Genomic DNA, 13,270 nt, shown 5'->3' with positions numbered 1-13,270 from the left:
CTTACAGATTTTTGAACCTTTAAGAATCATACCCAAATACATATAAGATTCTACATGTGTATATGTGTATATGTATGTATATACCTTTTTTCAGTGTTAACTGCTATCTATTATTCCCTTATATAAGAATATCAAATTCCACCTACCTTTTAGAATTAAATATGTAAACAAGATACTGCTATGATTTTGATTCACAACATAGCTAATGAACCTTAGTCATATGTAAATTTATTTCTTCATAATTCAAGTACTATATTATCTATACTAACTTTTCCTTTTCTTGATGCAGATCATTCTCGAACTCAAGTCTGGAAATTCAAGAACATTGTCATTGAACTCCTGTACCACTGGATAAATATTTGCTTAACTCTGATAGAGCTAAATACCCAACAGGATAGTTTTATTGTACCTCCATTGCCCAAGAAGAGCACTACCACTCTTTATGCAATGTCCTCGGAGAGATCGTTTCGAGAGAAACTGTAAGGATTGGTACCATATCAGGACATGTTGATGGTGTCCAATGCTGTTAACTATGAACTATTTCCAACTGGAAAGAATGCCCTTTAGACATATTCTGCTCCCCGAAATTCAGCCCAGTACTCTCCAAAGCCATGAGTGCTACCTAAGGGAGAAATGCTATCTGAAGAATGCACTAACGATGACCGGAACTGAGCGTATCAGAATACAGAATAGAATGTATTCTAGTTGGAGCTTTCTGTGTAATTGGAGACGGTGCTGGCTGTTTGGGAAGTTGCTTTCCATTCATTTAAACAACAGAATAAATAGTGCTGAGGGTCCGGGCAGGCAGAAATGGCAGCTTTTACATCAAAAGAGTACCAAACAATAAAGATTTGAAGAAATGGACTTGTAACTGTTTTTTAGATTTTTTTTCAAAGATTATCCAAAAACTCCATCTCTTCTTCGTCTCTTCTTTCCTTAACAATTTAAAAGTCACTTTTATATTTCTGCTTGTTTGTTAGAAACAGAATCTCTATATATTTCTGAGGCTAGCCTGGAACTGGACATGTAGCCCAGGCTGGCTTTGAACCCCTGATATTCCTGCCTCAGCACCCTGAGGGCTGTGAGTATAATTATGTACCCTGCCACAAACATCATTTCAATGATCAGGAAATGTTTGTCCATGGCTCACGGGATAAAGAAAACATCCATTTTTATTAACAAAAACTTATCGAGTTTATAACCACAGAAGAATTTACATTTGCCCAAAGCTGTTATTACAGCGAACTTCACTGCTGTGTTGTAAGATTTCATCTCTGTAAGAAAATATCGGACAAAGATGACAAACCCCGTTTTTAATAAAAATTGGGAAATTAAACCTTACTTTCTTTATTAGGTGACAGATCGTGATGTGTCCCGAGTGTCTTATAAGTGGAGATTGGCAGCCTGTACCCTGTCCTGATAAGATGCCAGTGTTATTACCAGCTATCTTGTCTCGGATGAGCTCGTGACCAGTGTTTCCACTCTTGGCCACTTCGTCTTGGGAGGGAAGTGTTTTCAGGCATCTGCAGCAACGATTCTAGCAACAGCGTTCATGAAGATATTAAACTGATAGCCGTACATCCGGACGGCTCCAGAGCAAACTTGTGAATACCATGATGGTAAAGGCAGCTGGGGTGAGGAGAGCCAGAGAGGCTGTTTATATTGTGGTTATGGGAATTAATTTACTGTGGCTTAGTGATAATAGATTATATTTTCATGAGTTTTCCTTTTTAACATTTGAGTTCTCTTTTCTATGTATATGAGTGTTTCCCCCAGACAGCCAGTCACAACCACATGTGCGGGCCACGTCAGTGCTGGGAATTAAAGTATTCTCCTCTGGGTGAGCAGCCAGTCGCGTCTCCACCCCCCACACTTTATTTTATCGTTGAAAAGATTGAGACAGAGTCTCTCTTTGTAAGCTGGCCTGACACTTGCTAACTAGAGCATGCTGGCCTCAAAGTCCGGGAGACCGGCCTGCCTCTGCCTCCAGGGTGCTCGGATTAAGGGCTCGCACCACCATGCTCTATTGTTTTTGAGATCGGGTTGCAGGTAGTACAGGTTTGCCTAGAACTCAGAAGATAGCTGACCTTGACCTCCTGAATCTTCTACCCCTACTTCCTGAATGCGGAGGTTACAGACACACCCTGTGACCCGACCTGGTCTGTGCCTTGCTGGGGATTGAGCCCAGAGTTAAGAGCATGTTAGGTGAGCGCTCTACCGCCTCTGCATGCGCTCACTGTGGGGGTGATGCCAGTGGAAGCCAGAAGAGGACATCAGATCCCTTGGACCTGGAGCTAAAGGTCACTGTGAGAGCTGGGAACGGAAACCCTGTCTCAAGTATATATATTACACACACACACACACACACACACACACACACACACACACACACACACACATCCATCCATCTCATCTAACAATTTCTAACAGGTTCACAGGATTGCACTACCTTTGTAGCCATTTCTGACCCCCAACAGGAACCCCCATATCCATCATCAGTTCAGTCTTACTCCCCCCCACACACTTTTATTTATTATTTATTTGGGTTTTTTTGTTGTTGTTGTTGTTTGTTTTTGTTTTTGTTTTTTGTTTTTGAGATGGGGGTCTCACTAGGTAGCTCTGACTGTCCTGGAACCCACTATGTAGACTAGGCTGGCCTCAAACTCACATGGATCTACCTGCCTCTATCTCCCACATGCTGGGATTAAAGGTGTCTGGCACCCCACCCCCCTACTCTTGCCTTAGATAGCCACCAGTCTGCTTTATTTTATTTTGAAATAGGATCCTGCTGTGTAGCCTCTGGCTGGCCTGGAACTATGTAGACCAGGCTAGCCTTGAACTCAGAAAGATCTGCTATCCTCTACCTCCTGAGTGCTGGGATTAAAGGCATGTGCCACCACATGTAGCCTGACTGGCTTTCCTTATGAATTTGCCTATCTGGCAAATGTAAGAGAAATCATACAAAATGTATGATCTTTTAAGACTGACCTCTCATTCCTTATGTCCTGATAGTCTAAATACGACAGAGCAGCCAGCTTCTCTGAATTTCTCTAAACATCCTTAACCCACTAAGTCAGAAGATCTCTCCCCTGATAATCCTGTGGTACCACACACCTCTAATCCCAGGACCTAGAGGCAAGGGCAGGAGGAATTGTGAGTTCAAGACCACTCTGGGCAAGATGAGATCCTAACCAAAAAAAAAAAGATGTCTGGCCTTGAGGATGCAGCTCAGCGGGTCGTGTAGTTGATGAACAAGCACAAAGCCCTGGGATTGACCCCCAGCACAACATGAAATCAGATGTGGTGGCCCACAACTCCAATACCAGCACTTGAAGGTTGAAAGCAGGAGTCCTCCTCCAAAGCTCAATGTTCTCCATAGGAACTTCAGGGCCGCCACTTTATCAGATCAGCACATTTGCTTGCAAAAGGTCCTCACAGCTGAGCCCATTGACAAAATAAATTAAAAAAAGAAAAAAGAAAAAGACCTCAGCTGAGTGTGGTGCTGCAGCCCTGTAATCTCAGCACTGAGGAGGCTCAAGCAAGCAGGGCTGCCAGCCTGGGCTATCACAGAGAGACCTCATTTTCTCCACCCCCGCCCCCCCCAAAATGTACCCGAAGCAGACAAATAAAATTGAGACATAGCAAATGGAACATGTCCTTAAAAGATATTAAGTGTTTAGAAAGGGGAAAATGTGATGGTGGGGGTTGAGGCCCAACTCCTTTTCACACAGCTGTAGCCATTTTGTACTCAGTCTCCATTTTGCTCATAAGGGGAAGTTAAGTTCAGGTTCTCAGCCTCCACTTCCCAGAAGTAATGAACCGTAGCTGACACTGAGAAATTCTCCTGAAAGGTTGTAACCCTGTGGCTGTAACATACAGTCTCTGTTATCTCCATGCTCTGAAACTCCCCTGTCCACCACCCATGCACCACCCCTCTTACCTCACTCACGACTGATCCATCCGCTTAAGGTTAGGCTGGTCATACTTTGTCTAGTTAGCCAAAATGTAGTGCTGTCTCCACCCTTGCCTTCTGAACTTCTGAGCCTGCCCTGATAACAGACTGGTACCACAATCAGGCTCCCGAGTCCTTTTTTGTGGTCCCGACGGGGTATGCGTTCAATAAACTCTTCTTGCTTAACTGAGGTCTGTATTTGTATGGTTTGTGTGGTGATTCCTGAACCTCGCCAGCGGGTGTTCGCGGAGCTGCTGCTGTAGGCTTCTGTGGGTCAGCAGGAGCTGTAGAGAGGTTAAAGGTAACTAAGAAGCTGGGAGCAGAGGCTGCAAGTAATCACAGAGACATAGGTAACGCTCGTGTCCAAAGAGCAAACAGAGAATCCACTGGGCTGGGTGCTGCTGTCCCCACAACTGTCTTGTGCTCAGTTCCAAGTGGGTTCTAAAGACTCAGTGGCTTCTCTGTGTCCTTGAGTCCTGTAGCAATTAGCACCATTACTGCACACCACCGACTGAGCAAAGACCCCCTTTCAACACTGTATCTGAGAAGCCAAGATTCTAGCTCATGGAAACCAAGGACTGTTTATTACATTGCCCAAAGGCAATGGGAGATTCCTGAACAACACCAATTTAGAAGAGTTATCATCTGGGACCCCACCGGACAGTCTTGGGTGACCAATTCCCATTTGATCTTTTCAACAAGAAGTAGATGGCCTTGACCCTTCTTTATGTTAAGCAAAAATAACACATTCTGTTTGTTGAAGAGGCTGAGATCAGAAAGTCCTCAGCCCCACCTCACTCGACTATTTTCTTTATTTCAGAGTCATCTTCCAATTCTTTTAGCCTTGGAGTTGGCAAACAGCCCAGGAGCCAAACCTAGCCAGGTGTCTACGATGGTAAACTATACTTTGGAAGCCCAGCATGGGGGCACACCCTTGTAATCTCAGAATTAGGAGGCTCAGGCAGGAAACCAGTAAATTCTAGGCCAACCCTGACTGCATAAAGGAGACTCTCTTACTCAAAATAAGAAGTCTGCTTGGAAAGTTGACTACCTTGTCTATGGTACCTTCGATTCACACCATGAGGTCAATGCTGAATATCTTCCAGAGGCCACACACAAGTTCCTAACATATTTACTCTCTAACTGCAGGGCAGTTTGCCAGTCTCTGCATGTCAGCCATAATTTTGATATTTACCTCTACATTGTTAAATAACGAGGATGGGTAGATACATTCTTTATGCTCCCAATTTGAGCAATATCCACTAACCTCCCAATCTGTCATGTTGGGATAGTCTTTTTGTACACTTTGTCCTTCTCACCTATCTAAGGCATTTTCTGATTGGCTTTAATAAAAAGCTGACAGCCAATTGCTAGGCAGGAGAGGATAGGAGGGACTTCCGGACAGAGACAGGAACTGTGGGGAAGAACTGAGAGTTGAGGGATTCACCAGGCAGGCACAGAGGAAGTAGGAACTACCAGGACTGAGGGGGAGGTGGTAACCGTGGACAAGCACAGACTCGGTTAATTAAGTTATACATGCTGGTTGGTAACAAGCTAGGCTTCAAGGCCTAAGCTTTCATAAATAATAAAAAATCTCTATGTCATTATTTGGGAGCTGGAGGGTTGAGACAGTCTGAGGATAATATACAAAAATGTAGCTTCTTCCCAAGGCTTCAAGTGTATGTGTGTGTGTGTGTGTGTGTGTGTGTGGTGTGTGTGGTGTGTGTGTGTTCGTGCACATGCACACATGAATACTTTCCATTCTTCCATCTATATGAGGTCATCATTTGAGTTATAACAGATGGATATTCATATACACAACCATGACTATACATCCATTATATAGAGTGTGCAATTATGTTTCATGCTTGTACGTCTTTTCAATATTTCTGGAGTTAATGTCAAAAGAAAACTAGAATAGCTGGATCGCACGAAGATTTCAGAGCAAGCACTTTTTTTTGATAAAGGAGGTTACTTCATAATAAAGATGGGGTCAACTAATTAAGAGCACATGCCGTTCTTAAAATATTTATATATCTAATAATTGAGTTTCAGAATATAAGAAGCAAAACCTGATATTTCAAATCCATAAAGATAGAAAGTAGATTAGAGGCTTCCTGGGGTCAGAGGACTTGCAGGGGGAAGGAAGAGATTCACAGGGTCATGACTGACATGCACTGGAAGTAAAATCCTGACTCCTGAGTCGTGTATTTTCAACAATAAACTTCGTGTGAATTACATGTCAGTGCAGTTGCTTTTCTTTATTTGTATGTAGTAGAGGGTTGCATGTACGTGTTGTGGAAGCCAGAGGACAACTTTCATTAGATACCATCTTCTTTCTCTCTGCCTCTCTCTGTCTCTGTCTCTCTCCTGGAACTCACCGGTTAGATAGGCTAAGCCTACCTGGTCAGATCCGTTACTGTCTCTCCCCATGCTAGCATTGGAAGCACGTATCTGGCTTTTGTTTTTTAAACATGGGTTCTGGGGATTAGATTCAGCTTTTCACGCTTGCTAGACAAGCACTTTGCCTTCAGTACAGCGGCTTTCAAAAAATAAAAAGAATTTATCTTGGTGTGGTGGTACTCTGGAGGCAGATGTGAGCAGATCTCTGAGAGTTTCAAGTCAGTCAGAAATTACATGGTAAGATCCTGTCTTTTATGTGAGAGAAAAGGGGGGGTAAGAGGTGTCATATTAGGTAGTAATCAATATCCACACAAAGATATGAAGACATCATCAGAACTGGGAAATACATGGGTTAACACAATAATTTCTTTTAAGATTTATTTTATGTGCAGGGGTGTTTTGCCTGCATGTATGGATGTGTACCACTTCTGTGCCGGCTGGAGCTGTTGGGAAGCCAGAAGAAAGTGCTAGATCCCCTGGAACTGAGTTATGAGGCACTGTATGAGTGGTAAGAATTGAACCCTGGTCCTCTGCCTTCTCTTCACCTCCCAATATTTATTTAAAAGGAGAAAAACTTTAAAATCTTTTGTTTAAAATCATGGTATTGCACACCTGCAATCCCACTGTCAGGGGGCAAATGCAGAAGGGTCCCTGTAAGGTCAAGCTGCCAATTGATGTTAAAGAAATTGGAAGAGAAATGTGTCCTTAACAAAATAAAACAGAAGCATTCCTATCCCTTTATAATCCTTGTTTCTGCAACTGGTCACGTGGCCTTAGCTGGTATTTATAACTCCCTTCCTCTACTGCCCATTCTGTATTCCCTCCACCCTCTACAGTCACCTCAGCAGGTCTTGGCTCTTTTCCTGGAGGAGTAGCCCATACCTCCATTCCTGATGGGTCTGCATCCTTTGTCATCCTGCTTGGATTAGGCTGTTGTAGTTTCCCATTGACTTTAATCACAGGACATGGTAATACCAAGAGATAGCCTAAGGGATCTCCTGCACTCCAGACATAATCTTTCTTGCCTCCATTGTGTAGAAGCAATCCAATTTCCCCATGGTAATCTGGACCTATCACCCATCCTAACACAGTTATTCCTTTCTTAGCCTGTTGGCTTAAGGGCATTGGAAGCCCAAAATGACCAGGGGGATGTCTGAGCTTCCAGTTCAATGGAATGTTTGTTGTGGCCCCTGGTAAGAGCACTGCCCCCTCTGGAACCAAAACTTCTAGGCCAGCAGAACCTAGACTTGTGGGGACAGGAAGCAAAAATTTTTCTAGAGGGTCACTAGGAGTGATAGCGAGTGGAACTAATCCCTTTTCCATCCCTTGATTCCTGGACCATGGATCCTGGCTATGGAAGAAAATGTACCATATATTGGATGCTGATTCAAAGCATATACCGCCTTCTGAAAAACTTTGCCCCAGCCCTCTATGCTGCTGCCAACTAATTGGCACTGTAATTGTGTCTTCAAAAGGCCATTACATCTTTCTATCAGACCAGCTACTTCAGGATGATGGGGAACGTGGTAAGACCAGTGGATTCCATGATCATGGCCCACTGTTGCACTTCTCTGGCTGTGAAATGAGTTCCTTGGTCTGAAGCAATACTGCATGGAATACCATGACTATGGATGAGGCATTCTGTAAGTCCATGGATGGTGGTTTTGGCAGAAGCATTACATGCAGGAAAGGCAAATCCATAACCAGAATAAGCATCTACCCCAGTAAGAATCAAATGTTGCCCTTTCCATGGAGGAAGTGGTCCAATGTAGTCAACCTGCCATCAGGTTGCTGGCTGGTCACCTCAAAGAATGGTGCTACATCTGGGGCTCAGTGTTGGTCTCTGCTGTTGGCAGATTTGGCATTCAGCAGCAGCTGTAGTCAAATCAGCCTTGGTGAGTGGAAGTCCGTGTTGTTGAGTCCAAGCATAACCTCCATCTCGGCCACCATGGCCACTTTGTTCATGTGCCCATTGAGCAATGACAGGGATGGCTGGGGAAAGAGGGTGACTGTCTACAGAACGGGTCATCTTATCCACTTGATAACTGAACTCCTCCTCAGCTTAAGTCACCTTTTGGTGAGCATTTACATGGGACACAAATATCTTCACATCCTTTGCCCATTTGGAGAGATCTATCCACACACTTCTTCCCCGGATGTCTTTCTCACCATTTTCCAATCATGATCTCTCCAAGTCCCTGACCATCCAGCCAATCCTTTGACTACAGCCCATGAGTCAGTGAACAATCGTACATCTGGCCATTTCTTCTTCCAAACAGACTAATACCATGGGTACTGCCTGAAGTTCTGCCCACTGTGAAGATTTCCCTTCACCTGTATCTCTCAGGGTTGTCCAGGAAAGGGGTTGTAAGGCTGCAGCTGTCCACTTCTGGGTGGTGCCCACATAACGTGCAGAGCCATCAGTAAACCAGGTCCTAGTCTTCTCTTCTTCAGTCAGCCGGTCATAGGGAACACCACAACAGGCTATAGGCGCATGCCTGGCAGCAGATGGCCTTGTAACAGGAGAGACCATAGGCATTTGAGCAACTTCTTCATGTAACTTGCTTGTGCCTTCAGGACCTGCTCTGATCATGTATATACCACATCCATTTGATAATAGATTGCTGCTATGCATGTCCTACTTTATGATCTGGTGGGTCTGATAACACCCAGCTCATGATGGGCAGTTCAGGTTGTATGGTGACTTGGTGTCCTATTGTCAAATGTTCAGTTTCGGGGTTGGGGATTTAGCTCAGTGGTAGAGCGCTTGCCTAGCAAGCGTAAGGCCCTGGGTTCGGTCCCCAGCTCTGAAAAAAAAAAATGTTCAGTTTCCACTAAGGCCCAATAGCAGGCCAAAAGCTGTTTTTCAAAGGGAGAATAGTTGTCTGCAGAGGATGGTAGAGCTTTGCTCCAAAATCCCAAAGGCCTCTTCTGTGATTCACCTACAGGGGCCTGACAGAGGCTTCAAACAGCATCTCTCTCTGCCACCAACACCTCAAGTACCATCAGGTCGGCTGGATCATGTGGTCCAAGTGGTAGAGCAGCCTGCACAGCAGCCTGGACCTGTTGAAGAGCCTTCTGTTCCAGGCCCCACACAAAGCTAGCAGCTTTCCCAGTCACTTGGTAAATGGGCCTGAGTAACACACCCAAGTGAGGAGTGAGCTGTCTCCAGATTCCAAATAGACCCACTAGACGTTACGCTTCTTTCTTGGTGGTGGGAGGGCCAGGAGCAATAACTTATCTTTCACCTTAGAAGGAATAGCTCTGCATGCCCCACACCACTGGACTCCTGAGAGTTTCACTGAGGTAGATGGTTTTTAAATTTTGGTTGGATTTATTTCCCATCCTCTGATACGCATATGTGTTACCAATGAATCCAACCAAAGTGGTTGCTACTTCCTGTTTACTTGGTCCAATCAGCATAATGTCATCAATACAGCAATGCAATATTTTGTGGAAGAGGCAAATGATCAAGATCCCTTCTAACTAAGTTATGACACAGGGCAGGAGAGTTAATATATCCTCAAGGCAAAACTGTAAAGGTATACTGCTGGCCTTGCCAACTGAAAGCAAATTGCTTCTGGTGGTCCTTATGGACAGGTACTAAGAAGAAGGCATTTGCTAGATCAACAGCTGTATGCCAGGTATCAGGAGATGTGTTAATTTGCTCAAGTAATGAAGCTACATCTGGTACAGCAGCTGCAATCGGGGTTACTGCCTGATTTAGTTTTTGACTGTCAACGGTCATTCTCCATGATCCATCTGTCTTCTGCCCTGGCCAGACAGAAGAGTTAAAGGGAGATGTGGTGGGAACCACTGCCCCTGCATCTTTCAAGTCCTTGATAGTGGCAGTAATTTCTGCAATTCCTCCAGGAATATGATACTGGTTTTGATTTACTATTTTCTTTGGCAAAGGCAACTCTAAAGGCTTCCATTTAGCCTTTCCAACCATAATAGCCCTTACTCCACAGGTCAGAGAACCAACATGAGAATTCTGCCAATTTGATCTAGATTGACACAAGCCTTTAATCCAGATCTTGAGGGACACCCTGAATCTGGGCCTATCTTCTGTTGGACCTAGATAAGGACAACGGCAGGAAGCGGTTTGTTCACTACTCATCTGCTTGCACTCACTTTGCCAGCATATCTGTAGAGCCTACTTCTTCAGGAGTCCAACTTATATAGAAGACCAGCTGAGATGCTCAGCCTCTCGGGACTGAGCCATTCTTGGATTTCCCATTCACAGCTGTTGATTGTTAGGTTAGTTGGACTGCAGCCTGCAAGTCATTAAGAGAGAGAGAGAGAGAGAGAGAGAGAGAGAGAGAGAGAGAGAGAGAGAAATAATTGATTGACTCCATAAGTTATTTGACTCTAGAGTACCCTGATAAGTACAAGTCACTTTAATGATAATGGTTTAAAGATTCCAATTTAAATGAGATTGTCAAGCAGTGCTTTTAAAGACCCAGCTATATGCTATCAGCAGGAAACCCAATGTGAATGCAAACCTATCACACATTATGTTAAAGGACGTTAAAAGTATAAAGAAAAAAAAAAAGAGGCATACTATGGAATCGGAGAGATGGCTCAGTGCCTAAGAGCACTGACTGCTCTTCCACAGGTTTTCAGTTCAATTCCCAGCAACCACATGGTGGTTCACAACCATCTGTAATGGGATCTGATGCCCTCTTCTGGTGTGTCTGAAGAGGGCGACGGTGTACTCATATGTATAAAGTAAATAAATGTAAAAGAAAAAAGGCATACTATATTAGCATTAACCAAACAGAACTGGTTACGCCAAAAAATAAGAATGAATACGGTCACTCTTTTTCTCTTTTGCAGTGCAGGAGTTCAAACTTTGAGTATGCTAGGTAAGTGTTCTACCTTTGAAACATAAACCCAGATCTCAGGGTCAATTCCTAAGGATATCAGAGTTATTGTAACAGGACATCACCATCCCACATGCTCACATGACTTCCAAATATATGGGGTTGGGGGGGGAACAGAACAGAGAAACAATTATACAGCCTTTTTATAATTGGTCTCTTAAACTGTTCTACTGGTCGTTAGGACCTAGGTAAAACGTTAAGGCCTAGGTAACTGTTACCTGTCTGGCCTGCCGTTTTGTGCTGTTACTAAGGAATCTTTCTCATATGCTGTTACTGCTGTTGCTAGGATGTCGTGAGCTTTGGTGTTCTTGAAAACCAATCACGATCAATCTCAACTGCTTTGTGTAGTTGGCCACAATAAGCCTGGACCCAGACATGAGCACATGTATAAGGGTTTTGCTTTTATAAGCTGCCCCTGAGATGGACCTCAACATAAGACACCTGCACCAATATAAGAAGCCTTTTGGAGTAAAACTTCCATTTTGAGCAGGAGTCGAATTTTAAGTTCCTAAGACTACTTGGCAGTATGTGGATAACTGACTTCCTGGTTGGCAAGTTAAGACATGAACATTAGGCACAGTTAAATACCTCAACCAATGGGAACGGAATAAATGTACAAAAAAAAAAAAAAAAAAAAAAGATGTGCTTATAATGAAATCGCCTATCTCTAAGTTTGATTGGTGGAGTAATTAGGCACAGATGTTTGTAGATTTTAGGCTTAAAAGCTGTACAGGCTCTTAACTCAATGTCACAGTCAGCTCCCGAGTTTGGTCTGTGGCCCTGATCTTTCAGTCTTGGGGTGTGATGTTCAATCCCTTTTAGACTGAGATTGGTGTTTCAGTGGTTTGCGTGATAATTCCCAGACCCCAACACTAGTTTAGAATGGTGGATGCACAGATGAAATGTGGCCAGGTTTTTGTTTTGTTTTGTTTTTTAAAACGGAGTGGCACACTGTCATTTAGAAGGCCGAGGCAGAAGAATATTCTGGACTACATAGCTAGATGGTCTCAAACAACGGCACAGTTAAAATAATTCCAGTTGTCAGCGGGGGCCTGCAGTTCCAGCATTCCGAAAGCTGAGGCAGGAAGATCTTGAGTTCTAGGACAGTCAGGATTATATAGCAAGACCCTGTTCAAATAAAATAATCAGTTCACATTGAGGTTCTATTGCTTTTCGTTTTTTAGTCACCCAGAGCCAGCTACACTGAGCAGCTCAGAAGGAGAACAAATTGATAGATTTGTAGGTTGCCTTTTTGAAACTCATTAAATTCAGATAAGTGGCGCCCACCCCGACTCGGTCCGGATTCATCCGGCGCTCGAGGTTGGATGTGATTCTAATACTATCTCCAGTGATGAGCCTCTGGCTCGAATTTGCACGTCCGCTCTCCGCGTCGACTACAAGATTACGAATAGGATCCTAATCAAAACACAGCGGTAGGTTCCAGGGCGAGACCCCAACCGCTAAGCGAGTTCCGGACCGGAAGTGTGCGTGTGCACGTCGGCGTTAGCGTCACGTCCGCGTCGACCACGTCCAGCGGAGACGGGAACAAGATGGCGATTCCGGGCAGGCAGTGAGTGATGTGGGAGTTAGGGTCAGGCTGGGGAATAAGAAGCCAGGGAGACCGAGTGTTTAGGCTGAGGCGTCCGAGGTCGCCGGCAGTGCAGGGCCATCCCCGCCAGGGTTAGAGGCGGGAGAAGGCAAGGAGTCCCGAGCCACATTGATTCCCCACCCCCGTCCTGTACATTTTTCCAGGATGCAAGCCCGAAGTTTGAGAAACTTGTGAGGAAATAAAGGAAGTTAGGCTGAGGGGCAGAGAGCGAGACTTTTCTATTTTCCAAAAGCTCGGTCTGAGGCCCCTCAGTCTTGCTTCCTACCCCGCGCTTGAGTTTCTCCCGTTTGGATGCGCTCTGGGGCACCGAGAAGAGAAACTCCAGGTTTCCTTAAAGGGCCTTGTTCCCCCTGGCAGAAGCTCAAGCAAGGCCTGCTTCCCGCCCTCCCTCCTGGTGTTAGGAGTGTGGTGCTGAGAAGC

At 44.5% G+C, this 13,270-nt stretch overlaps 2 protein-coding genes across 2 annotated transcripts in view; both read left to right on the top strand.

Moving 5' to 3' along the window:
- The window catches only part of Efcab5 (EF-hand calcium binding domain 5), a 97,252-nt gene extending 96,769 nt beyond the window's left edge, over positions 1-483 (top strand). The window contains exon 19 of the mRNA XM_032914129.1: positions 290-483. Within this exon, the coding sequence (XP_032770020.1) occupies positions 290-483 (194 nt within the window). The remainder of the gene's footprint in view (positions 1-289) is intronic.
- Positions 484-12,757: 12,274 nt separating this feature from the next.
- Nsrp1 (nuclear speckle splicing regulatory protein 1) overlaps positions 12,758-13,270 on the top strand; it is a 33,319-nt gene continuing 32,806 nt past the window's right edge. The window contains exon 1 of the mRNA XM_032912966.1: positions 12,758-12,811. Within this exon, the coding sequence (XP_032768857.1) occupies positions 12,792-12,811 (20 nt within the window). The 5' untranslated portion in view covers positions 12,758-12,791. The remainder of the gene's footprint in view (positions 12,812-13,270) is intronic.

This window comes from Rattus rattus, chromosome 9, assembly GCF_011064425.1.
Source record: "Rattus rattus isolate New Zealand chromosome 9, Rrattus_CSIRO_v1, whole genome shotgun sequence".
Lineage (NCBI taxonomy): Eukaryota > Metazoa > Chordata > Mammalia > Rodentia > Muridae > Rattus > Rattus rattus.
This window is presented reverse-complemented; position numbering and strand designations above follow the sequence as displayed.